We start from the raw sequence: 27,335 nt of genomic DNA, 5'->3' as shown, positions 1-27,335 counted from the left end.
AATTGTTCACAAGAAAACGTCAGCTTTGCAAAAGGATTCCAGGTTCCTCATTTTAGCTCGCATAATATGCAGAATAACGTCATTATGACGTCAAAATGAGAATGAGATGAAATTTTTGAAGTTGCGACATTGATTATCAAATTCTCTGTGCAATTTTGCCTATTTTGGCCTAAATTCACAAGAATTGCCAAGACATTCTAGACACTTTACCAAAAAAGCAGTAAATATGCAAAATGACATCATTATGATGTCATAATGACACGAAAATGACATTTTTCGAAATTACAACACTGATTTTCAAAATCCTCGTAAAATTTTACATTAGACAATACTAATTAGGCAAAAGTTACCAAAAAGTTGAACGGGATGACAATACAATCCTGACTTCTTTGGAAATTGGTGCATTCTCGGCCATGTGTGAAGAGATTACCCAAGTTTCGTTATCGTTTCGTTATTGTAGGTAGGTTACCCCCCCCCCTCCCCGTCTATTAAAGTAGCACGTGTAATTAGGTCAGTGAAATTATGGAGAAAGAGACATTTTAGAAAGAGATTTTATATATTCGTTTTAAGATAAATTTGAATATGAATTGGTTGGATTTATTGGTTAAAGATATTCGTTATTTGTTGTGATTATTTGTCAACTTCACCACATATTTTTGGCGGCCCTACCAGGACAGGACACGACAAGAAGACGGGAGGAATTGGATAGGCCTGTAAGATGTGCACATGATACTGTAATTCCTTTAGAGCTGCGTAATCTTGAAAATGCACATGTAAGGAAAGTCTCTCTACCTGAGGACAAAACTGTACCACCCCATCATGAGTTATTAATACATGGAGTGATTCAAACCCTGTTTCCTACTGAAGCAGTTTTGGAACCAGCCCAAAATATGATGGAAAAAGGTGTTTTGATTGCTAGAGTAATCGTTTCTCCAGTTATTAGCCAAATACCTGTGCAAATAATGAACCCTGGATTTAGCCCCAGTTAAACTGTACAATGGGACAAACTTCGGTACATTAATGAAATCGAGCCTGAGTATATCGATTGTCCAGTAGAAACAATAAAGGTTGATAGCGGTAGTTCAACCACGCCCACAAACATTGGAGAACTTTCGCCAGAGCAACGTAACAAAATTGACAAACTTTTGCAACAGTACAAAGACATTTTCTCTAAAAGCGTACTTGATCTTGGTCAGACAAATGTAGTTGAACACAAAATCGAAACAGGTAATGCGCTACCAATTAAACAATCACCTAGAAGACTACCTGTTTCATTACGACCTGTTGTTGACAAACAAAATAATGACATGCTTTCTGCTGGTGTTATAACAGAAAGTGATTCTCCCTGGTCAAGTCCTATTGTACTTGTAAAGAAAAAGTCTGGAGACTGGCGGTTCTGTGTTGACTTTCGCCGTCTTAACGATACAACGACAAAAGACGCTTACCATCTACCACGAGTGGAAGACAAGATAGATGACCTTGCAGGACACCAATACTTTAGCACATTAGATTTACCTAGTGGGTATTTGCAAGTTAAGGTTGAGCAACACAGTAAGCCTAAAACTGATTTTCTGTAGCGTCAGGCGGACATTACCAGATTGAAAACATGCTATTTGCCCTGTCTAATGTGGTTGCAACATTTCAGTGACATATGTCACAGTTGTTTAGAGAAGCCATTGGTAAACGTGCTAGGGCATACATTGACGATATTCTGATATATGGGAAGGATTCGAGGAGCATTTACAGGAGTTGGAAGAAGTTTTCCAAATAATGCGTAAAGCCGGATTAAAACTAAAGGGTGAAACGTTTTATAGCTGCTCACTCAGTCAAGTATCTCGGTTTTGTCATCTCAAATAAAGGAATTGAAGTGGACCCAAAGAAGAATCAGACTAATAGCGCCCTGCCACCACCTACAAATATTCATGAGCTACGTCGTTTTATTGGCATGATAGGATACTACCGAAACACATTCCAAACGCTAGTGCGCTGCTCCACTCGTTGAATAAACTGTTGCAGAAAGATGTAAAAATGGCAATGGACACCCGAATGCCAAGATTCCTTCGATCTCCTGAAGAAATCGCTTACTTCGCCACTTGTTCTATGCTACCCTGAAATTAACCGTGATTTTATTGTTTATTGCGATGCAAGTGACAATGGTACTGGTGCTACCCTGTAACAAGATAAGGACGATGGCACAGTATGTATAATTGCTTACGCATCAAAATGCTTTAAGGAAATTTAATGCAGCATGTGAATACATTGAACTTTACGATGAACTCTTCTGTAGAGAATGGATTGATGATAATTAGCTGTTTATTAGCTATCATTTTGTAAACCAACATTAAATAAAGTGAAAAAAGTTAGGGGTCTTGATAAATATCAAATTGTTGCTCTAGTTAGCTTACGATTAGAAATTATGTCACACAATGACGTAGGCCACCTCGGTATAAAGAAAACGTTTGCTCGCGTCCAGGAAGAAATTTATTGGCAACGCTTCTATCAACATGTTTAAATATTCTGTAAAAACTGTATTACTTGTCAGAAGAATAAAGTCATTCCTAACTCTCAATGGGCTATGAAACCAATCGAAGTAGTACCAATTTCATTTAATATGGTTGCCAAGGACATAATAGGTCCACTGAAAATTACTGCTAAAGGTAATCGATACATTCTCAACATTGTTGACTACTTTACGAAAATGTTAAGGCCTTTGCTATTCTTGATAAGAAAACTAAGACAGTCAGCGCTTGTTTCGAAGATTTATGCTCGCGACATGGTTCTCCATCAATTGTGCTCACTGATCAGGGCGCTAATTTTACTCCGCATCTATTTAACGGCGTCTGCAATCACTTCGGACATCGCAAAACTACAGCGTATCAACCTAAGTGTGATGGATTAACAGAACGTTCCAACGCAACACTTAAGTTTCTTCTTCGTAAGTCAACTGATAAAGAACAAAGTTATCGGGATTCGAATTCACCGACAGCTTTATTAACAATGAGAATAATGAAACTTGTCTCAACTGGCGTCTTGCCATTTCGACTTCTGTATGGGAGACCTCCCAGACTGCTTTCTTCGGTTGAGAAACAGGCCAACTTTCAAGACTGGACTTATGATGATAGTGCGTTATATTTATATCGACAGAAACTGATTCTAAGATACCGCTGCTAAAAATGATAAATGGCCAAAAGGTATTTTCTTATTGCGGTCCAAAACTGTGGAACAGTCTAGAAAGAGCTACTAAATTGGCCCCCTCCCTGAAAATCTTCAAAGAACAGCTATAATCGGGGACAACTTTTATTTCATCTTTACGTTCTCTTTTTATAGCCTTAGTTTTATATAATATTGTAAATTAGGTTATTTTAGTAAATTTCTTTTGTTATTAGTATTAGTGCTTTTTTAGTCTTTTAAACAGGTCAGGTTGAAAAAAAAGATATGTATGAACCTTTAACCTGTATAAAAATTATAAAATGAAAACATATTACAAATGACTTAGAGATCGTTTAGCAACACTTAAAAACGTAGCCTTGCCAAATATTGAAGAGAGCCAACAGAAACAGAAGAAAGAATATGACTTGAGAAACCGATAGCAGTGACGATTTGAGTAAGGAGACTTTGTATTAGTTCGCAATAATAGAGCACGTGGATTCGACTCTAAACTTACTGGTCCTTATCAAGTCATAAAACGTTTTGACTCCGATTATTGCTTAAGAAACCAATATACAGGCAAAGAAACTGTCGTTCATTTCAACCGTTTAGAATCGTGTGACTTGCCTGGACCGACTCGCTTATGAGATTTTCAAATGACGACTCCGATGATGATGACTTTATTACAGTACAAACTCGAATTGATCCGAACATTCAGCCAGTAAATTATGATCGCCGACTTAACAGAGAGGAAGCTGAACAGTCTGCTGTTCAACATCGCCGCAGTCAATGAAGTCCCGGACTTCTTAATGTTTTCTTCTTTTTTGGACTTGGATTTTCCCGCTAGCTTATAACAATATCGTTCCTTTCTTTAGTTGTTTTATTCGTGCATAAGTTTATCCAAAGGGGAGGGGAATGTGAAGAAGTTAAAGCCGTTTCGTTATCGTTTCCTCGTTGTAAACAAGCAAGCGAAACAAGCTCATTTTTCGCTTGCTTGTTTACTCATTTTTCGCTGTAAAAATCATTTTTCGCTTCGTTTGACCTTTAAGAACTATTTGAGGCTGCTTAAAACCAACGGATTCTGCCGATTTAAAGAGTTACCTGTTCAATCGATTTCGTACAAAATATGTTAAACTAACCAATTTCAGTCTCACAGAACTGTCCTGTGAAAGATGGTGGACACGTGTTGCTACCACATGTTGCTGGCTCCATGATCGTAACATTGGGTCCTTTAAATTCATTGAGGTGAATCCACGAACGCAAAGTATCTGCAATTAGAGTGATAAGCACATCGAAAAACTTCATCAGGGCACCAAGGGGATGAGTACAAACATTAAAAGTCGAAAAATGTCAATCATAAATGAAGTACTCAAAATGAAGTATCCAAAGAAACATTTAAATGAGATTCAATTTGTATTCTGAGTGCACGGTAAAGTAGAAAATAATCTAAGGGAGACAGCATAGAAGAGAAAGGGAGAAGAGGATCGAAGAAGATGGCTTTACGCAGAAAACAGCGGACAAAGTAATAAGTGAGATATTGTAAAGCAATGCAGCAGTAGCCTAACAGCATTATAGTATTAAACAAGGCTTTTAAACACCCTTTGACTTAATCAGCCATTGTCTAATAGATTACAGTAAAAGGAAAATTGAAAAAGCACCCCATCGTTATATGAGAACAAAAAGCAGATTGCAAGTTTCTATTTGTCTTGAACACTAACTTGAATAGCAAAATGGCATACCTGTGAGGTTTGTAGAACAGTTTGCTGTCAAGGCAGATCTTTCAGCAGAGCTCAGGACTCTGTTCCAAATGCCAACCTGGCCAATTTCACCCGCAAAGGAGTTGCTTAGAACTGACCCCATGTTCGACATTTCCTGACCGAGTATTAGCATGCCTTTTGGGTCAAATAGTTTTCTATTTTTCATGCTAATCTCAATCGAGTTAAAAACAACCCTGAAATAAAAAAATGTTTTACAACTAAGGCATGTAAACCAAAATGGCTTTTTTTTAAAAGAGCAGTGTTGATGGCTTATCTATCAGGAATCTCAAAAGAAAAGAAGATGTATGATAAAGCTTAGGGCTGACATTTGAAAAAATAATACATCAGGTCTATAATAATCTTCCGGCTTATATAGGTTTAAAGCGATGTCAGTGTCAAATATATTTTTCCACTTTTCTTAGTTTGGTACAAGCTACACTTACTCTGTATCCTTGTAGACTTGCACGCTTCCACTTGTTGGTTCAATTGATACAATAACGTGGTGCCATAGACCGTCATTCAAAGGCTTTGTAAACGGATGAGTCACTCGACTGCCATTCGATGGAGTAAATCGTACGAATCTATCTTGGATTTCAAGCAAAATATCATGATATGATGTGTTGACCATGTTTGTTAGCATTAAGAATGTGCCAGCCGAGGTCTTTCCGAGGAAACGCACCCAACTTGCTACTGTAACCGCCGGTACACTGCTGAAGTTCATGTAACTCAAATACGAGCCACTTCCGCCATGAAAACGAAGGTCAAACCTCGGGGATTTCGCTGTGATAAATACAATGAAGCACTTAGTATACAGTAAAACGCACAAGAACGATAAATCTTCATTGCTAAATTACAAATGACCCTCTGCTAAACTTGCATAAGAATTGACGATTGGGACGAAAATTATCACAATTGAAGTGCATAATAACAGCAGCAACAACAACAACAATAGAAGCAACAACAACAACAACAGCAGCAGCAAAAGCATTTTCTACATAAGATATAAAAGATGGATTACCTTTCTGGCATCTTTGCCCAGTATGTGTAATTGGGCATTGGCATCGGAAGGAGTTGATGCCATCTAAGCAGACACCACCATTGAGGCATGGGAGAGAGCCATTACGTACAATGCAGTCATCAATATTGATTTCACAATTCGAACCAGAAAAACCTAGCGTGCAGTTACAAGTGTATGCTGCAACCTGTGGAGATATGAAAATAGCTTTTTAGTGAGATCTCTGACTGTTGTAGGCTTGAAGCTGATTGGAAACCGGGAATTTCTTTACAAAATAGTGTGCATGGCAATAATGAAATCGGAACTTCAATTTTGTTGATCATGAAATTCAAAAATTTCTTACGATTTCTTACCATTACTTATCAACACTATAAAGAGCAGTTCTTCTTTTTAATACTATATATGTTCAATGGAAAATTACTATAATTTATACCAGGTCAACGCAAGTTCCTCCATTCTGGCATGGATTCGACGCACACTCATTAATCTCGGTTCCGCAAGTGTCACCGATATATCCATCGGTACAATTACACTGGAACGAGGCTGAATCTTTTACATTCATGCATGTACTGTTGTACAAACAGGGATTTGGCGTGCAGTAGTCTATCTCAATCTCGCATGATAGTCCTCTGTAAGAGATAAAACTTTCAATCTGACGACAATAGCTATGAGGTGATAACAATATAGCGCTACTCACTCCCAGCTGAAAGCAGCAATTACATAAATCAACTTGACGCTAAATTTTTACAAACAAAAACTTCAGCCAAAGCAGGTAAAATGAAATAAATTTTATGTTAAACGCTCTCACGTAACAAAGCATTTGCAAATGGCATGTTATCGGCAGGCCAGTAGCTACAGCATAAAAAAAGGATTCGACAGCTAGAATATTACCTCTCTTTGTTATTGGCCGGCTAGATACCTGATATGAAATGCTCAAAAGCAGAGGCGTTGTGGCTCCTAGAAAAGGGCCGGGAGAAAATGATCATAAGGGGGCCCGCTTTTCATATCCAATTACAAACCACAGGTCGCCTAAAATGGTATGTACCTGGAAACCATGCACCAAAGAAAAATTAAAAAGACGCCAGTTTTTGTCATCTCTACAAGCTCGTCACTATTTTTATTTGGGGTGTATCCCCTTTTCTCTAACCATAGTCCCTTTAAGCAGATATGGCAAAAAAACACTTACATGCACTGGGAGCGAAGCGAGCAGAAAGGTTTTATGGCCATGCCCTTTAAATTAGTTTGAAATAAATTTCAGAATGTTTTTTGCAGTCGTTTGCCACGTTTTACAATTTTTTAGGCATAATTTTTTTGCGTTCCTTGCTTTAAGAGGCCCTGGACCTGGAGGCGCTGCGGCAGTTTGCCCTACTTGTCCCCCTCTTGGCGGTCCTGTTCATATTCCATGCATCTCTTTCGCAGGGGCCTGTTTTCATATGTTGACCTCCTCTTATTCTGAACTGTAAACTTGTTTCTACGTGTAAGTGAGGTGTTTTCTCACCAAGGATTTTATTCATATTAGATATTTTTCGGGGTTTTACAAACTCACTTAAAAGGGGCCCACCGGGAAATTTCCCTGTGTCCCGCCTAGCCACAACGTCACTGATCTAAAGATAATTCTTGGTGCAAGCAGCAATCACGAGTTCTTAAGGATCTATTTCTAAGTAGAACACGGCGTCGAATAAGACTTGATAGCAGTTCCTTTTGGTATAAATGCTTTAGTTCATTTACTTTTGATATTAACACAATACCTACCTATACCCTGGTTTGCAGTTACAGTAAACTCCATTGCTCAGGTCTGTGCAGTTGTAAGCATTTCCACGGCATGAATCAGGGCTACATTCATTGATGTCAGTCTCACAGTTTACACCAGTATATCCTGGGACACATGTGCAGTTATAGCCATTAGCGAAATCCGTACAATTCCCAGAATTCTGACACGGAAGTGACGCGCAGTCGTCGATATTATGATCGCAATCTTTCCCAGTTAAACCAGCCATACAATCACATCTATCAAATATATTGAATACCAATAACCGATTTAATACAATTAGCATATCTCAGCAAAATAATTCAGTTAGCTTGAAAAATAAGCTGTATTCGTAAAAACGACAAAAATATATGAAAGTAAAATTAGACTTTTGCTTATGAGGCAACAACAAGGTTCGACAAACAGGAGACTAAACCACACTTTCACTTGCGCTGGTCTTGGAAAAATTGATAGCTTTTACTATTGAGTAATAAATGAGGAAAAACTCTGCTGTTTTGAACATCGTTTAGGTGCTGAAGTAGAAATGAAGGTGCCATTATTAAGAAACTAGCTTTTAATAACGGTACGATTTCAGTGCATTCACCTGTAGTCAGCAACTAAATCTACGCAGTCACTGCAGACACAGGGATTTGGAACGCATTCATTTGTCTCATTTTCACAATGATCGCCGTAGAATCCAGGACGACAAGTACAATTGTATGAATTCACCTGGAGAATGAGAGAAATCGTTTCATTAATAAGATGCCAAGATACAATTGATTGCAGAGCTTAAAAGTGACCTACGATGTTAGAGACAAAATAAGATTGCTTTGTTGCTGATTTATAACTGAAACTGCATTTGGGACAGAAGCAAGAGCCAGCGCTAAATGTACAGTGTTTTCCTCGTCTATTCTAACATTAATGAGCAATCTAAGTCACAACAAAATAAAATTTAAGAGCTTGTAGACTGCCATCCATAAAGTGTCACGAATGACAACGTAATGTTACCCCATTCATTACATTGTAGTTGTCAGTGCGAACGGGAATCTTACAAAGTTTGTCAGATTTAAAGATGTTCCCTTAATTATCGTCAGATTATCAACTTTGTCAAACTTATGTCAAAACATAATGCGAACGGGCCCAAGTATAGGGTACATAGCTAATCAACAGTGCTTATGATTGATGATGAAGAATGATTGTTTTAATGCCAATTAATGATTGATTCGAAAATAATAATGATTCCTGATGATTGATTTGATGATGGTGATTGACACTGATTATCACATTACATGATCTATAACAATCATACACGATACGAAAGCAACGAACCTGGTCAACACAAGTAGCGTTATTTCTGCAAGGACTTGAGGCGCATTCATCGATATCAATTTCACATCGTTTTCCAGTATATCCAGCCAAACAAGTGCATTCAAAGCTATTAACTTGATCTGTACAGGATCCACCGTTTTTACAAGGTGTTGTGGCACACCCATCGATGTAAATTGAACAATTCTTCCCGGTATACCCTGAAGAAAAACAACACATTTTTTCTTTCGATTTCTATCTCGATGTTGAAATCTTGGCCAGCAATTCTAAATCGAAACATTCCTACAAGTACGGGTAGTAGGAGCAGGGGCAGCTGATAGTGGGGGCGCTGAAAAATTTTCAAAATTATTGACGAGAGTATGCTGTATACAACGATTTCAGATCTATTTTCGGAATAAATAACATAACTTTGAGGTAATCCATGAAGCAAATTAACCTATCGCTCTCAAAAAACCTTTTCACCTGATTCCCATTCCTCAAAAAGGGCTTACAATTTCCAAAAAAGGGGCGCCAGACTTGCTTCAACTCGTTGAGGGAGGGGCAACTGCCCCTAGTTGCCCCCCCTTAAATCCGCCACTGAGTATGAGCAGTATACAAAGAATTTTATCCTTTATACCCTTAACCTTATGCGATTAGGAGCACATGTGGATGTAGAAATAAAAGACTGATAGTAAAAATTAAGGATTGATGATAAAAAGAATTGAAAATTGCTTGTTTTGGACGTTGAAGTAATTGTAAGTAACTAGTTAGAGTAACTAAATAGTAAGAAGTAACTAGGACACTAATTGGCACAAACAGAACTCAAAGTAAAAACGATATAAAAAGCTTCCTATATATCAATTTTGACTAAAAATCCTAAAAGATCACAAACAAATACCTCTTACTTTGAAAAATCAGTAATACAAAAACACTATCTACCATAAACAACTTTCAGGATGAAATTTTATCCAGAAAGTCAAAGAAACGAAAAAAAAGAATCTTTCACAAACCTGCCTGGCAGATACATTGATAGTCATTAACTTTGTCCAAACAAGTTCCATTATTGGTGCATGGTTCACCCAAGCACTCATCGATATCCACTTCACAGATTTTGCCTGCAAACCCGGGTTGGCAATCACACTTAAAACTGCTCACCTGATCAATACACGTTGCATTGTTTTGGCAAGGCTTCGACAAACACTCATCAGTCTCATTTTCACAGTTTACTCCTAAGAAATGATACCTCTGTTAATTTTAATATTTCAATTCGCTTTTTCCAAATTGTTTGATTGAAAAAATGAGCTTAGTGCACAGGCTACTTAATCTGGCATTGCTAGGGTAGGATAATTTATCTCTTTTGTAGAATTAAAAGGGGAAGCTGAAGTAATTAAAAATGAAGCATCGTCGAATTCCTCAAAGTAACCATACCATAATAGCCAGACGAACAGAGACATAAATAACGGTTCACTAAGTTGAGACAAGTCGCTCCGTTTTGACATGGAATTGAAGCACACTCGTTGATGTCTGTTTGGCAAAATTCTCCAGTCAGGCCAGCTCTACAAATGCATGTCACCTGAAACGAGTTGAGAAACAAATCAGTATCATATGGTTACGTCCCACCTTTGAATTGCATACGCTGCATCAGGAAAAAGCATATTCGGAAATCCGGCCTAGATAGCTCTCTCTCTCTCTCAGTTTTAAATGGATGCCTTACAGCTTGTTGAAATATTTTATTACCTATTGTGTGCTAGTTCATCGTTCTTTAGCTTTTGAGTTTAAAAATATACTGTAAATTTAGGGCTGGTGGAACGTATATGAAAATGGAGGGGCCAAAGTATCAAAGATTTAAAAGTGTTAAGGAAAGAATATTTTCTAGAAATATGGTGTCTTAGGATGGCCATAAACCATAGCTTAAATGGATTTTAACCGAAGGCAAATTGAAGCAATATTTTTATGTTTTGATCAATATGTCCATGGTTTCGTCTTTTAAAATGTTTACGTGAAAAATGAAAGAACTTGCAAAGTTTTAGAATAACATTTTTTATGTAGCTCGAAATGAAACTTTTTTTAGGTTATACTAAATGTAACCAAAATAGGATGGAGGAAAAAAATGAAACACAGTTAAAAATCAGCATTGAAAAATTGACACTAAGACTTTTATTTAGAAATTATAAAAAAAACGGTTTAAAGTTGGAACATTATACTTTATGTCTCTTTTCATAAATTTTTCGGGAATAAAGTGCGTTAGCAAAAAAACTTACAAACTGTGCAGTTCAAAACAAGCTTTAATAGAATAAATAATTACATCTAGATTTTCTCTTCCTTAGCAGAAATGGCTTATCTGTATATCAAACTTTGAAACATTCTTGCTGATACTTTGAAAGAACAAATCTGCTGATTCTTTATTTCTCATATTCTCAAAAATTTTCTCGCCAGCAGGTTTTCTCTGTAACAACTGATTTCTCTCTTATTGTAAAAATTTGGAGAAACTTCCGTTAACAAACCTTATAAGCAAAAATTTAGGCCATAGCGAAAACGAAACTCCTTTTTTACTGGCATTAAGTTTTTTTTATTTTAGCCAAGTAGTTCATCGTTGAACAACTTAGACAACGTTCGATTTTATATATATCTTCTATGTTAAAGACATAGTAACCAAACTAGAGGTAAGAACATATTTGAAGGAGGAATACTAGGCACAGTTACAGACAGAATGGTAGACTACAATTCTTTCAACTTTTGCGTAAAAAATGTAATTATCATCTGCAGAAAAGTTTGGCGATCATGGCCCCCGGACACCCCCGGTTCCGTTGGCCCGGCAATTACGGTTTCAGATTGGTGCTCTCTCTAGAGACGCAAACGTCACGGAGAAGAAGGGAGAGGGAAGTGGATCTTGAGTTTAAACGGAGGCTGTGAGGTCTCAAGATTGAGTCTGAACGGAAATTTTTAGGTTTATAGACGGGAAGGTCTATAGGTTGGAAAGTATATTAAATGACCCATATTTTGAAAAGGGTCGATATTTTGAAAAAACACAAAGGTATGGCAATCTGTTTTCTGGAACATACCGAATTTACGCCATCCACGCAGTTACCCCCGTGCATACAAGGCTGACTTTCACATTCGTTAATGTCAATCTCGCAGCTCAATCCTGTATATCCAGGAGGGCACGTACAGGAATAAGAGTTCACTAAATCGGTGCAGTTGCCCCCATTCTGACATGGCGCTGAAGCACATTCATCGACCTCGATCTTGCAGTCTTTGCCAGTGTAACCATCTGCACACTTGCATGAGTAAGCAAATTCACCACGAATGCACGTGCCGTTGTTCTGACAGGGCGAAGCGTAGCAAGAATCGTTGGCTGCAAGAGTTCACAAAGCACGAAGTAAATTGAAGGTACGTGAATGGATAATGAAATTGGATAAATTGATAAATGATAGAAAAGACATGCATGTGAAAGAATCTCAAGAATCTTTGGTTTAGTGGATGAACATTTTCTGATCGAACTCTGATAAAATTCTGACTGCATCATGATTTGATCATACTCACATCATGACAAGATCATAATCCCATCATGGTTACATCGTGATCAGACCTTTAGTATATTTTGATCACGTTCTGATCACAATCTGATCACATGCTGATTACAATACAATCAGAGAATAATCACACCATAATCCAATATTTTACCATTTTCTGCTTCTGATGGCATGAATTTTTCTAATATTGGTTGTATAGCAAAGTTATCAGCATGAATGGAACAGGCAGGTGAAAGAGTTTCAAGATTCTATAGTTACGTGCATGATCCTGATCACTCTATGATCACAGAATAAAGATCAATTTTTTTTCAATTTTTCTAATTCTGATGGCATTTATACCATGCAGTAAAACGCAAAGGAGGACAGAAGTTGTTGCTGGACTCAAGACTTGAAGACCTTTCTGAAAACTTTCTAAATCTTAGAAAAGGGTTGTTATCGGGGACGCCAGAGAGGGTGGTGTAGTGGCAACCGCCCCTGTTGCCATTTGATAGGACGAGCAAAGGGGGCAAATTACCCCTTTCATAGAAGTACCCTTCACTTCGGCCGTTTGTAAGAATCAAAAGATTCATATGAAATTCTAACTGCACTGCCTTATTTATGATGACATTTCTCAAAACTTGTAAAGAAATTTCTTACGCAAAAAGTAAGCCGATTTTCAAGATAATAGTCTGCACACAGGCTACGAGATACTTAGAGAAGATAGAAATATAATGGCAGCTACACAAGAAGTATTTTTAGCTGGAAAATATTTTTTATATGCCTTTTTACTCGCGCTTAACCCCTTAGCCAGCAGACGAGTCGGCTGATGCAAAGCCACTCACCTGGACATTCTGAGACTGAAGCTGCGCCTGTTTTGCCGCCAAATGCTCCTCCGCCGGGACAGAGATAACAGACCACTCGGCCAGTGTTGGGTTGGTAAGTGCCAATGGGACATTGCGTGCAAGGGCTGTATCCATCCCTTGAGAAGTTACCCGCAGCGCAAGGATCTAAAAGATAGAGCATAATAGTCTCAACAAAAGCACTAATAATAATAATAATGGAACCTTTTCATTTTGAATTCCAGTTCAATCTACAATTACAAATCTCCCTATTAAAAGTTTGTTATAATAATAATGATAGTAATAATTTTTCTTTTCACACGATTCAACCCTTCAGCTACCCTAATACAATATCAATTAAGTATAAATACATTTGTTCAATTAAAAAATATATAATTTCAATCTGAAATGCTGTTCTTCCAGGGGATCGTGTTTAAATAGACGAATCTGTCAGCTCTTCAAGTACTCCTTTAATTGTTTTTTAAAGCGACAAATAGTCGGGAGTCGGGAGTTCATCAATTGGAACGTCGTTCCAGGCTTTAAGAGCAGAGCAGTTAAAACTTTTCTTCACATGCTCTGTATTTGTTCTAGCAAGATAAAATAAGAGAACTAAGATAGTCTAACTAAAATCCCTCGATTTTCCTCCCTTTTCGCATCCCAATTTTCGGTGGAACGAGCTCAGTTGTCCGAAACAAAACCACCATTGACAAGAGCAAGCCTTGACGAGGCCAATGAGCCGTTCCTTATTTTCTCTGGGTCTAGGAATATTCAGATCCTTACAGTTTCTTGTTGCATAGTGTGATTGCGAGGATCTTTGCTGAAACTTATCCCAAAGGCTTTCTGGGATTAATTTCTTCATAATCTGATACGTCATGACCGATCGATCGAATCGAATGAGATTTTCAACGCTCAACCAGTTACATGTCCAGTTTTCCTTTAATTTGGCGCTTTCAATCATTGACCGAGCGCGGTCCTGCAGACGTTGGAGGGTATCAAGTTTAGTTTTTGGGAGGCTGCCCCAAATAACGTTAGCATACCGTAGGTGATATACGACAGTGGCGTAGTAGACGCTGCAAAGTTCTTTTTGGGAAATTATATTTTTTAACATTTTTAGCGACGTAAGTCCTCCACAAACTTTTCTTTTTATAACTTTGTATTGCTCGTGCCAATTTAGGTTTTCATTTGGTACTACTCCTAGAGATTTAGTTTTCGTTACACGCTTAATATCAGCGCCGTTGAGCTTGAGCGCACTTGAGATATTTAATATATTTATTTTAAGAGAATGACTTATTATCATATATTGAGTCTTTTCAGGGTTAGGACTTAACTTATTTATTCTCATCCACTCCGAGAGGGTTAGTAATTCCTGCTGTGCCTCGAGGACCAGCTCTTTGACATCATTTGATATGATCGTGACATTTGTATCATCAGCATAGATACTAGCTTGTGAATATTTCAAACATGGCTCAAGGTCATTTAGGTTTACTATAAAAAGGAGAGGGCCTAAGCAGGAGCCCTGAGGTATACCACACATTATCTCGCTTGTCATTGATCTCTGATCGTTAGCTGAACAAAATTGTTTCCGCTGATCTAAGTAGGATTGAAACTAATTCCCAGCTGTGTTTCTTATACCGTATCTACCCAACTTCCTTAACATCATTGAGTGGTCAACAGTATCAAATGCTTTTCTTAGGTCAAGAAAGATAGTCAAGTTCAATTTTTTGGAATCGATATTTTTATACCAGTAATCGGTACTGCATATTAAAGATGTTTTTGTTGAGTACAGTTTACGAAAAACCGACTGATTCTTGGTGATAACATTATTTTCAAGAAGGAAGTCAAATAACTGATCGCGAACTATCCTCTCCAGAACTATTTGTAACTGGCTAGCCTGTTTTTACAAAATAAAACTACTACAATCGTATTAATGAGAAAAGAAAAATAATGTTAAACGGCTCTGGATTAGTTCAAGTTTTGTTTCTACAGCAGAATATATAGTATGTGGTGTGAATGGAGATGCTTGTAAGTTTGGAGATGAGATAGCGTTTCTGTTGATGATCAATGGACAAAGAGTCACACATGTCGATAAATGAGCTGCAGGAGTTGGCAAAAATACGTAGTGAACTGATGGAAAGATTGATAAATGAAAGAGACTTAAACCGATGCCTTAAGTTAGATATGAGGTTGGCATATTTCTCTGACTTTCTGACAGCATAGCAGTTGAGATTTGTTTCAAAAACTATGGTTAGCTTTTCCTAAAACGTACAGACAGTTTTCCTTAGTTTTGAGAAGTAAGTCAGGGCGTAGTTGATCTCCAGTTATGATAGAAAGGGAAAGAAAGCCTGGCAAATCTGCGTAGAGAGAAGACCCATTTATTGCTTGGCTAGAAAGTTTAATGCAGAATTATGACGCCAAGTATAGCGGCCTTGGTCAAAGGTATACTTTGCATCCAGCAACAACGTGTAGAAGTGTTTCTGGAAGAAGACAGAATACACAGTCAGATGTTTGACTAAGGTTCCATTTCTGCAGATTTTTACGAGATGGAAGAGTGTAGTTGAGATACTTGATGGTAAAGTTAAAGATGTAACAATGAGTCAAAATAATCTTTATCAAACCGAGGCTAACGAAAAGCCATGACCGGGATCACTCAAAAACTGAAACTGCTCTAAATACCATTGGTCACTTGGTACCTTTCAATGAATGATACAGTAATGATAAGCCGACTTTGCTTACCTACACATTCCGCTATTGACTTTGCTCCAGTTGATTTTGTTGATTGGCCAGACGGGCATTTGACACATTTGGTCGAATTTTTAGACGATTGGTACTCGCCAATTGGACACGGGCGACAAACGGGAACAAAGCCATCGCTAGAAAATGTGCCAGCGCTACAGAATTCTGTGAAAATAAAGGTAACGGTTATTGAAAATAAAAGTTTCACTCAGCTTAGGTACATCGTATACATTTCAAAGTAAAAACGGTAGATGTAGGAAGCAGCATTTTGTCTCCGGAAAAGGGATACTTTCAATTCTCTAGATGAAGTGTCAAAAAAAAGAAACACAAACCGAAGAATTATTTTACAATTAAACAATGAGAGATATTCCGAGCCAAAATCCCCCTGAATCTATTCAAAAATAGCAATATTATACGGAGGCTAAAGTCATATCCTCCCCCATCCCAAATTATTACTGAAAACAGACTGAGAATATCGTAAAATAAATCATCTATATGAATAATTGTCTGTTTCCATTAAAGGAGAACTGACACGCAAAAAAAAGTTTGGCTAAAACGGTAGTTTGTGACAAGCAAATTCCGAGATCGAAAAAATTTTTTTAATCACAGTTACCGTTTTTGAAATACAGGCGTTTTAAGTTGAGAAACGACAAATATTCCGACAACTTGAGACTAGAGGCGAAAATCGTCACGAGTGGGCGATCATCTTTGACGTCACAAGTGACATGTTCTCAGCACGTAATGTGTTTCTCTATAGAAACCTTTAACAAAATGCTGCGGACAAATGTTTATTTTGTGCATGTGAAAGGTGCTAATTTTGCATTTTTGACACATAATTGACTTTTTCAATGGTTTGGGACTCTGAATCGGAGTTTTATTACACTGATTTCGAAACAAATGGAGAGTTTCAGCCGTCTGAGTTTTTGCTACCAACCAGCGCTGCCGCTTGGGCAGACAGTCGTCCCATGGCTCAACAGTGACGATATTATGAACAAAAACAGACTGGATGTATAAACTGATATGGAATTTCTATTAAAAACAATGCTATTGCTACAATCTAAATGAGATCAGGTATCCTAAAACTAGAATTTCATTTCAGATTTCAGATAGACTGCTTTGTATATGGCCTAATTTGCTGAAATGCCTATGATGCCCTAAACGGAACTGCAAGTTATTCATTGTTAATGTAACTTTCTATGATTGTTTTTCAATGTTTCAAACGCGTTAACTCTATAGTGATATTAAATAGTGAAGGCGAGTTAAAAGTCGACTTGTGCGGATTATATGCCATTTTCACCGGGCGTGAAGGGTTTCGGGAACTGATAAGTTACCTGGCAGTCGAAAAATCTGGATTTACGAAATAGGCTCTTAGCTCTCAGTCAAAGAACTTGATTTCTTAGTCGAAGAAAATGCTGTTTAGCTGTCATAGGAATATCAACTGACACATTATCTTCTTTTGCAATCAATTTTGACTTGGGTGGGGGATGGTCTTTTCGAAGACTAGGTTATTCCCTAGTATCTCAACCTCTGTTAAAATACAATAATCAAGTTCCGTGAAATTATTATTTAGTCACACTCGCAGCTCCCAACAACCAAGGCTTTTTCTTGAATTCATATTTCTGCACCCAAAGCAGGTTGCAGGATCACTTTTACCGCTGTCTCCACTAGATTTCGTTTGTCTTTTGGCTAATGCTTCAAACCACACCCCCCCACCCCCATGTTGCGATTTTATTTGTAATTGTAAAAATAAAAACTTTGAAGAAACGGTATCAGTTTTCAAACAAAGTCGACTCCTTTTTTCATAAGCTTAGAGGTTCTTTCAATGTTTCAAAGCATGCTGGTTCGAAGATATCATGGCACAAAAATAAATTGTATGTAGATATAAGCGTCTTAGCAGACATGTAGCTAGGATTTTCTAGCTTCGATATACTTATAAATGAAATGCCTGACAATTTTTTGTCTTTTCACCGCGGATTATTTTCAATAAAACACGAAACTTCATTTGTACTTTCACCGTTGCGGTGAAAGCCTTTACAACGGCATTGTTAACATGTCACTTGTGACGTCAACCGAGAATTTTAACAACTCCTGGCGATAATCTTGTTTCCGCTTCGGGAAATTCCCGAGTCCTGGCTGTGACGTATTCGACGGATAAAAGTGCAAATATCAGAAAAACGGCGAATCTTAGAAGAAAACTTTTTCCAGATCTGAAGTCAGCGAAAAATTTTGCATCGAATAAGCCAAAGTCATTTTTGCGTGTCAGTTCTCCTTTAACTAATGTTCAATTAACTTCTTGAAAAACCCAAAAAGAACATTTTTCGTACAAAAATACCAGTCTCTAAGATAAAGAACCCTCCTCCGTATTTCCAACGATGGAGCTCACCCCATGAAACAATGTTCAATTAACTTTTTGAAAAACCCAAAAGAACATTTTTCGTACAAAAATACCAGTCTCTAAGATAAAGAACCCTTCTCCGTATTTCCAACGATGGAGCTCACCCCATGAAACAATGTTCAATTAACTTTTTGAAAAACCCAAAAGAACATTTTTCGTACAAAAATACCAGTCTCTAAGATAAAGAACCCTTCTCCGTATTTCCAACGATGGAGCTCACCCCATGAAACAATGTTCAATTAACTTTTTGAAAAACCCAAAAGAACATTTTTCGTACAAAAATACCAGTCTCTAAGACAAAGAACCCTTCTCCGTATTTCCAACGATGGAGCTCACCCCATGAAACAATGTTCAATTAACTTTTTGAAAAACCCAAAAGAACATTTTTCGTACAAAAATACCAGTCTCTAAGATAAAGAGCCCTTCTCCGTATTTCCAACGATGGAGCTCACCCCATGAAACAATGTTCAATTAACTTTTTGAAAAACCCAAAAGAACATTTTTCGTACAAAAATACCAGTCTCTAAGATAAAGAACCCTTCTCCGTATTTCCAACGATGGAGCTCACCCCATGAAACAATGTTCAATTAACTTTTTGAAAAACCCAAAAGAACATTTTTCGTACAAAAATACCAGTCTCTAAGATAAAGAACCCTTCTCCGTATTTCCAACGATGGAGCTCACCCCATGAAACAATGTTCAATTAACTTTTTGAAAAACCCAAAAGAACATTTTTCGTACAAAAATACCAGTCTCTAAGATAAAGAACCCTCCTCCGTATTTCCAACGATGGAGCTCACCCCATGAAACAATGTTCAATTAACTTTTTGAAAAACCCAAAAGAACATTTTTCGTACAAAAATACCAGTCTCTAAGATAAAGAACCCTTCTCCGTATTTCCAACGATGGAGCTCACCCCATGAAACAATGTTCAATTAACTTTTTGAAAAACCCAAAAGAACATTTTTCGTACAAAAATACCAGTCTCTAAGATAAAGAACCCTTCTCCGTATTTCCAACGATGGAGCTCACCCCATGAAACAATGTTCAATTAACTTTTTGAAAAACCCAAAAGAACATTTTTCGTACAAAAATACCAGTCTCTAAGATAAAGAACCCTCCTCCGTATTTCCAACTATGGAGCTCACCCCATGAAACAATGTTCTTCACTCAGAGTGGCATTTCAACACCTTGGTATTGCCGTCAATTGAATTGTTAAAGATTCGTCGACAAGCAAATTTGAGCAGAGGTATGTTAGAATCAACAAAATATAGAGTTATTTATACCCTGCCATATGGGACAAGAGTCTATTATGCAAAATATATGATGTAATTGTAAATATATTGTTTAAAAATCTGTTGTACAATTCATATCGACGGTATTTCTCCTAACTTAAAGCGTGCTTACTTGACATTCATAAATTTTTGTCGGAAATTTCAGATATTCAGGGTCCAAATTTGTTTTCAAATGTATAAGGCCTAAGCGCGAACGGTATGTGCATTGACATTTCCGCCAAGTGTGAGCAGCAGAGGCAAAAGACTGCCCTAAGCAATACAAGCGAATATTAGTTATATCATCCTAAGTTGACTTTCAACAGTTTCTGGTTGACCTTCCTGGACAACTATCTCAGGCTCGACGACAAGCTTTCAGTAGTAATTTAAATCTGCTCAAATTTTTGATAGACATTCGCAAGATTTTTTACATGTTATAAGCGTTTTTAATGTTAATGTGATTGAGAAACACCTGAAAATTTGTGCGTGAATCGAAGGGAGCTTTTTGTAGACTACACAATATTTGTAAACTATGCAATTCGGTTGAAAGTAACATCACTACTGATGAAAGCTGCATATCAGTAAAGACGGCATACCCTGTTGGGTACCCTGAAGAACATAATGAAAGTCGCTGCGCATATTGTTCGCGCATAGACCTTATACATTTGCAAAAAAAATCAGATCTTATATATTTGCAAATCAATTCACACCTTATATATTTGAAATTTCCGATAACAATTTATAAATGCCAAGTGGACACGCTTTGTTGTAAACGCCGTTATGTTATAGATGAATTTATCTTATATCACTTGTTATTTTGCGTAAAACTCCCGATTTTAATAATGCTACGAAAAAAATTACACACACAAAAATGCCATTGATGACTTACTGGACAACAAAAATAGACACGGAAGTTTGCATAACCATCTAGCAACCTACCTAACCCAAGTTTTTAAACTTTAAATCATAAGAGTAAGGCCACTGATCATTTTAAGCCTACGGAACATTCTGGCAAATGACCGGAAGTTGCGTTTCCGAAAACATAAGAAATACGCGGTTAACAAAATTTTAGAATTTCGAATTTTTCAAATTTGATGATATCATCAGGAAGAGTTTTCAAAACTGAGCAAAAGTTATGAAAAGAGCAATGTGATCTGACCTATAAGCAAAATTTAATGGCAGTAGAAACTTTTCGCTTTGTCAAACAACTTGCTTTCTGGAGTTTCATGATAATTCAGACGCAGAACAGTTGTTATGAACACTGAAGAAGGAGTTTGCACTCTGAGTCCAAAGGTCAAAACTCCCTCAAGAGACACGCTTATGAGAAGTACGAGTAAGTAACTGCACTGAGAGACAAGTCCCAAAATTTTGTAAACAAGAAACCTTCATGAGACTTGTGTTTAGTAAAATAGTAGTTTTTATCGTTTCCTTAGTCAAAAGCGTCTGTTCTTAAAATAGCTGGACTTTGGACTGTTGTTTGAAATAAAAAAGGGTAGATTTGTATGTTGTTTTTCATCATCGTTGAGTTAGGAAAACATACTTGAGGTAAATGAATCAAAACTAGAAGCTTATCTTTTGTTGATATGGACGAGACCTCTGATCAAATAGCTGGTGCCGTGACCCGGAAATTTAAGCCTGACCGACAGGGGGATCTACTGTCAGAAGAACGAGAAACAACCAAGACAACGAAGATTTTAGCCAAAAAAGCAAGCCGAATGGGCAGGATGTCATATGTGACGAAGCTGATAAACAACGTGAATAAACAAGTGTCTGAAAACGGTGAGCCTAGGCAAGTGGTTTTCGATATACAGTCATTGACAAAACCCATGACCAGTTTCCGAGACTTCAACGATGAGTATGTTGAAATTTTAGAAGATCCTGATGAATTCGACAGAGCCTTCACGACCTTTCTCAGCACAGACAATTTCCAGCAGTGTATCGAAGCTGCAGAATTACACCTGGCAATGTGCAAGAGGGAAACCAGTTCAAATCGATCATCAAGAAAATCTGGGTAATATTCAGTGTCAAGCACAGGAAGTGACAGACGCAAACCGCAAGACTCCACGAGAAGGGAAAAAAGATATGACGCTTCAGATAATAGCAACAAAATATATTGTATTCGAACTGCATAAAAAGTCGAGGCTGCCATTGTTATTCTGAATTTTGAATAACTAATGTATTTGGCTTCGAGAACTTAATGCAAAGCGATCGCGACCCTAATTAGTTTAATTTTTCCTCGCATAAGCAAAGTATTTTCTATTTCTGAAAACTTGTTGAGGTTCAGCAATTTCCTCCAAATTTATTTTCAATTTACATAGGCAATAAGTGCTTCTGATAATAGCTTACCTAAAAAAACGTGACAAGATATTCACAGCTCAACTGGCCAAAAGCAAACAACAACTTCTTATAAAGTACTCAGCACATCAACTGATATCTTAAAACATATTTCATAGGTATTTAGGTAGTTGGTGTCTTTGTTTTGCCGACTGGACTTATACTCTAATTAACCAAGCACGTCAGATTTAGAAGGAAAACAAAGTATAAGTTTATCAACTTGTGTAGGCATAAACTTTTAGTGCAATAGCCAACAGTGGATTAGCTTCAAGTACCTTGGTCTATATAGAGCCTTTGAAGTTTAATGCCAAGTCTACTTTTCTTTTTATCAAGCATTTCAGATTATGCCAGATAACAAAGTTTCAGGCCTATAGCGGCCTAACAAAGTTAAACTGCAAGACCCAATATAGGACTGGTTACAATACAGTAGTCTATAAGTTGTAGTGCTATACCTAAATAAAGACTGGGTACCAGCACCTCAGTCTAAAAATAGCATTTGTAGGCATTTTTGAAGCTTGATATATATATATCTCATCTTATTGAGCATATCGGATTGTGTACTGGTACCAAACTTCACGCTATTATCACAAAATTAACAATTCTACTGCTATGTGTTTGTATAATGAAACTTCAGACAGCAAGTTGTTTGACAAAACGAAGTTTGAACAGCCATTACATTTTGCTTATAAGTAAGATCACATTGCTCTTTTTATGTATTTTGCTCTGTTTTGGAAGCTCTTTCTGATGTTATCATCAAATTTGAAAAATTCGAAATTCAAATATTTGCTGACCATGCATTTTTTATGTTTCCGGAAACGCAACTTCCGGTCATTTGACAGAATTTTCCCAAGGCTTAAAATGATCAGTGGCCTTTACTCTTCTGACTTATATTCTAAAACTTAGGTTAGTCAGGTTGCTAGATGGTTATGCGAAATTCCTTTTCTAAAATTGTCTAGTTGGTATTTGTATCTGTAGTCCAGAGGGACATTCTATATTCATATCAATGGACGTGTACAGTTTGTTTATCATCAGTTCCTTTTTGCAAAACAACCTTTCATTGATTACGAGGAAAATTTTGACCATTTCCATGCTGAAGTCCAAACAGCAGTCGACACTCATCTAGACATTATTAACGAGAAAGAGTCACTGTTAAAATTCTTGCATTTGAACACACAGTTCCTATTGTCCAGCATTGAAGAATTCAAATTGATGCTTCATAATTACAAATTTGATGTCATCGCATTTTCTGAGACCTGACTTAAAAATAATCCACTCCTCATTGAGCATGTAGCAATTGACAATTTTGAAATAGAGTATAAAAAAGAGAAAAGATACGGGGAGGCGGAGTAGGGTGCTACGTAAATTCAATAAAGCATAAACGTAGAAAGGATATTGAAATCAAATGACAGGATCTAGAAAATTTATGGATAGATTTACCTGGGAAGAGTAAGAACTCAAAACTGTTGATGAGAGTCATATAACGATCAGAAAAAATCCTTAGATTCAGCGATTTGTTAGATCATTTCGAGGAAGTAATTTCATATGTGAAAGCAAATTGGAATTGCGCTATAATGATAACTGGAGACACTAACATCGATCTTCTTTTGCCAGAAGCAGCAGACAATAAAAAAATATTTTAGCATTTTGGAACAATATAACCTGTATCAGATTGTTTCGAAGCCAACAAAAATAACAACAACATTCAGTGCGGTCATCAATCACATCATAGTAAGCCAGAAAGATCTGATGCCATGACGTGTTATCAGCCCCACGATAGGTGATCATGATGGACCATATGCCCTCTTAAATGTTTAATTGAAGAAATACGAACCACGCTTCAATTATATCAGAGATGAACGCCAATTTAATGGAGCAACCTTCATAAAAGAATTAGAGCAAGTTCCATTTAGTCCATGAAGATCCAAATCCAGATAAAAAGTTAGAAATGTTAAATTCCCTTCTACTTGAGGCAATCAATCATCACGCACCAGTGAAGAAAATCAAAGTGACAAGGCCTCCAGTGCCATGGATCTGTCACCCAAAAAGCCCAAGGATTTATGGAAAATTATCAATGCCGTTCTTCATCCTCCAAGCGAACGAACATCTTTAAACCTGGATGAACTGACAACTGAACGCCAGACAATGGTTGACATTATTACAGACAGAGTGATCAAACAGATGAAGGGAGTCACTGTTGCTGCTCAGGGGGTAGTTGTTGAAACAGGAAGTGCTAATTACATGCAAAATCGTTTTTTCAGAGGTCGAAGATGTTCAAAACAAAGACAAACAAGCAGAAACAAGCCAGCCTCGTTTCAACAAAACAGGTAATTTCGCGCATGCCAAAGTCCTGAACATTTTGTTCTAGAATGCCCGACCCGTTTTTGTCAAGCTTGCGGAAACCGCAGACACGACTCCTGGGAAAAGAACTGCCCGAAATCCAAGTGACTATATGATCTTAATAACGTATTAAATGATTTTTATATGCTCAAATGTGAAACAAAATTTCAAAGTTCTTAATCCCAAAAGTTACAGTAACGTCTTATTGGAAAGAGATTTTGTCTAAGTACCAGACCGTTGAGTTCGATTTTGCTAATGGTAAAGTCAAGCTAGGAGCCGCTTGGCATCATTGCATAAATGTTCTTAGAGAGGAAATAGCGCATGTCAAGAAAAAAATTATAAAACCAAGTCGCTCAGAATCGGTGGTAAACGTTAAATGTAACCACGCGGTGTCGTTGTTGACAATGGATTTCGAGCCCAAACAGTCGTTCAGGAGGCCAGGAGTCTACGTTTTCCGTTGTAGGATAATTCCTAATCCTAAAGGGGTGTTTCAGATAACAATGTTGAATACCACGGACAACCCCATTATCATAAACTAGAAATAGCTCTTGCTAGTACTGCCCGCAAACAATTAGTTCCTTGATAATGATTGTTTTGAAAATTTAGGTCAGGACATTCGAAGAAGACACCATCTTGGGTTTTCACAATTTTATAAAAACAGCTGCTGTAGTTGATGCTAAACTATTCTTTTTATCAAGAATTTTTGGTGTTCCGTTTGCTTTTGATTTAAGTCCAACGCCCTTTTGAAAATCATGAAGTTTTTCGAGGGTTTGACATTTATTTTTCGTTTTCGTGAAGTAAACAAAGACGTATGAAAATGGACACGTGATAGAACAGGTACAGCTAAAATCGATTGCGATAAAGGATTCGTACAGCGATGTACAGGCGATAATCATGACAATCATAACTTTTGCTCGTATGGTCTCGATCTTTTGGGAGAAAGGTATGGCATTCGACTGGTTTTGATTCCCAAAACTTCGAATCAAAACTTCCATCCATTGCGGAGAACCAAGCTGTGATGCAGCACCGTTTTCGTGCCAAAAAACCGAAGGCCTTTAGCAGAGTCTTGGCAGAGCAACGCTCCGAAGATAATTGCCTTCCGCAGAAAGAGGTGGCGGTTAACGACCTCCTCGACAAAGCCGATTGATTGACAATGAAATTGATTGACAGTTGTCATGGCAGCAGAAAAGTGACAAAATCTGCTGACAAAGTGCTGACAACATGAACTGAAGCTTCCATATGCTACTTATACGCGGGGCAGACTATAAGCCCTTCACTCGCACGCTATCGCGCGCGAGTTGCGGGCAATAACCGAACATGCGTTGGAAAACTTATTGAAAACGAATAAACAACAACAAAAAACAACAAACAAAAACGTTATTGAAAACGAATGTTCTTCACTTCTTGCAACGGATCTTTCTCTTGAAGCAAATCTATCGTAAGAAGAAAGGCAACAACTCGTGTCGCTCATAACAAAATATGAAGAAATATTCGCATCAAACCCGAAAAAGCCGTCACTGGTCAAGAACATAAAACACCGCATTATAACCGATGATGCTTTACCTGTTAATTGGAAGCCCCATAGAATTCCTCATGCATGGAATGATGGAGTCAATAAACAAATCAATGAAATAATATTGATAAAGAAGAAAGACAGTTCCACATGATTTGTTTGCAATTTCCGGGGGTTAAATGATGTCACAAAGAAAGATGCACATCCATTACCTCATATTCGTGACGTTTTGGATAGGATGCAAGGATCGCGATATTGGACAACGCTAGATACCGCATCAGCTTACTGGTCTATGCCGCTAGACGAAGCAGACAAAGAGAAAACAGCAGTCCCTCGAGGCAAATATTAATTTAACGTTACGCCCTACGGTCTCTGCAATGCCGGAGCCTCATACCAGAGAATGATGTACGTCAGTTTATCTGGTCTTCCAGCCGAACGCATCTTAGCGTACATGGATGACATAGGTATTTTTAATAGAACGTTCGAAGAAAATTTGAAAAGTATTGAAACAGTATTTGAAAAGCTTCAAGAATCGAACATTGTTCTGGAATTATCTCAGAGATTATCGGTGGAATTTTATCTCAGAGAGCAGAAGACGATAAATTTCACCCTGTCGCATATTTTTCCACTGCATTGCAACAATCGCAACGAAATTGGTCAGCTAAAAGAAAAGAAGCTTTCGCTCTAATAGTTGCAATTCGGCACAGGCACGTTTTTTTTAGCGGGAACCCACTTCATTCTTTTGTCAGACCACAACCCACTAATCCATCTCCACCAACAGAAAGACTCGTGCTGGAAATTTGGCAGGTGGTTACGGAACTAGAAGAGTTTAACTATTCAATTCAGTCTAACATCCCGGGAAAAGGGAATATTAAAGCGGATACCTTATCCAGAAATCCGTCCGCAGATGAAGCGCAACCTATCTTCTTGTTTGAAGACAAGGTTTATCAGTTTGCAGAGACGGAGACTTTCCTACTTCAATTGAAGGACGAGCAAATGAAAGACCCCTTATTTCACGAGTTATTCAACGTATCCGCGAAGGAAAACCCATCGAGACTGGAAGATTGAAACGTGTCAAACATCAACTTAAAATTGAAAACGGGATCCTAACCAGGTCTGGTCGACCAGTTCTCCCACCATCTTTGCGAAGCATAGTTGTTACCGAACACCACAACAAAGCACATTTTGGAATCGATAAAATGTACAGTTTACTCAAAACCAGGTTTTTTTGGCCTAACGTGTATGGCTATATTCGACAATTCACTTTAGCCTGTGAAACATGCCAGCGAACAAAATGGGACACACGTCCCCTCAAAGCACAATTGATCCCAATGTTTGTACCAAGCGCCCCTATGCAATTTATCTCTCTTGATATAGCATACGTCCCTAAAGACACCAGTGGGTATCAGTACATCCTGTTGATCGGTGAC

General features: G+C 37.6%; 1 protein-coding gene across 1 annotated transcript in view; it reads right to left on the bottom strand.

The window, feature by feature from the left end:
- Nucleotides 1-27,335, bottom strand: part of LOC135690786 (uncharacterized) — a 97,758-nt gene that overhangs the window by 12,271 nt on the left and 58,152 nt on the right. The window contains exons 26-38 of the mRNA XM_065208444.2: nucleotides 16,056-16,220; nucleotides 13,326-13,490; nucleotides 12,034-12,326; nucleotides 10,400-10,544; nucleotides 9,982-10,200; nucleotides 8,996-9,192; nucleotides 8,271-8,395; nucleotides 7,672-7,926; nucleotides 6,353-6,548; nucleotides 5,923-6,106; nucleotides 5,348-5,684; nucleotides 4,887-5,098; nucleotides 4,287-4,415 (exon numbers count right to left, since the gene is read on the bottom strand). Of these exons, the coding sequence (XP_065064516.2) occupies nucleotides 4,287-4,415; nucleotides 4,887-5,098; nucleotides 5,348-5,684; nucleotides 5,923-6,106; nucleotides 6,353-6,548; nucleotides 7,672-7,926; nucleotides 8,271-8,395; nucleotides 8,996-9,192; nucleotides 9,982-10,200; nucleotides 10,400-10,544; nucleotides 12,034-12,326; nucleotides 13,326-13,490; nucleotides 16,056-16,220 (2,622 nt within the window). The remainder of the gene's footprint in view (nucleotides 1-4,286; nucleotides 4,416-4,886; nucleotides 5,099-5,347; nucleotides 5,685-5,922; nucleotides 6,107-6,352; nucleotides 6,549-7,671; nucleotides 7,927-8,270; nucleotides 8,396-8,995; nucleotides 9,193-9,981; nucleotides 10,201-10,399; nucleotides 10,545-12,033; nucleotides 12,327-13,325; nucleotides 13,491-16,055; nucleotides 16,221-27,335) is intronic.

Source organism: Rhopilema esculentum, chromosome 4, assembly GCF_057945365.1.
Source record: "Rhopilema esculentum isolate cy_ngs chromosome 4, ASM5794536v1, whole genome shotgun sequence".
Lineage (NCBI taxonomy): Eukaryota > Metazoa > Cnidaria > Scyphozoa > Rhizostomeae > Rhizostomatidae > Rhopilema > Rhopilema esculentum.
This window is presented reverse-complemented; position numbering and strand designations above follow the sequence as displayed.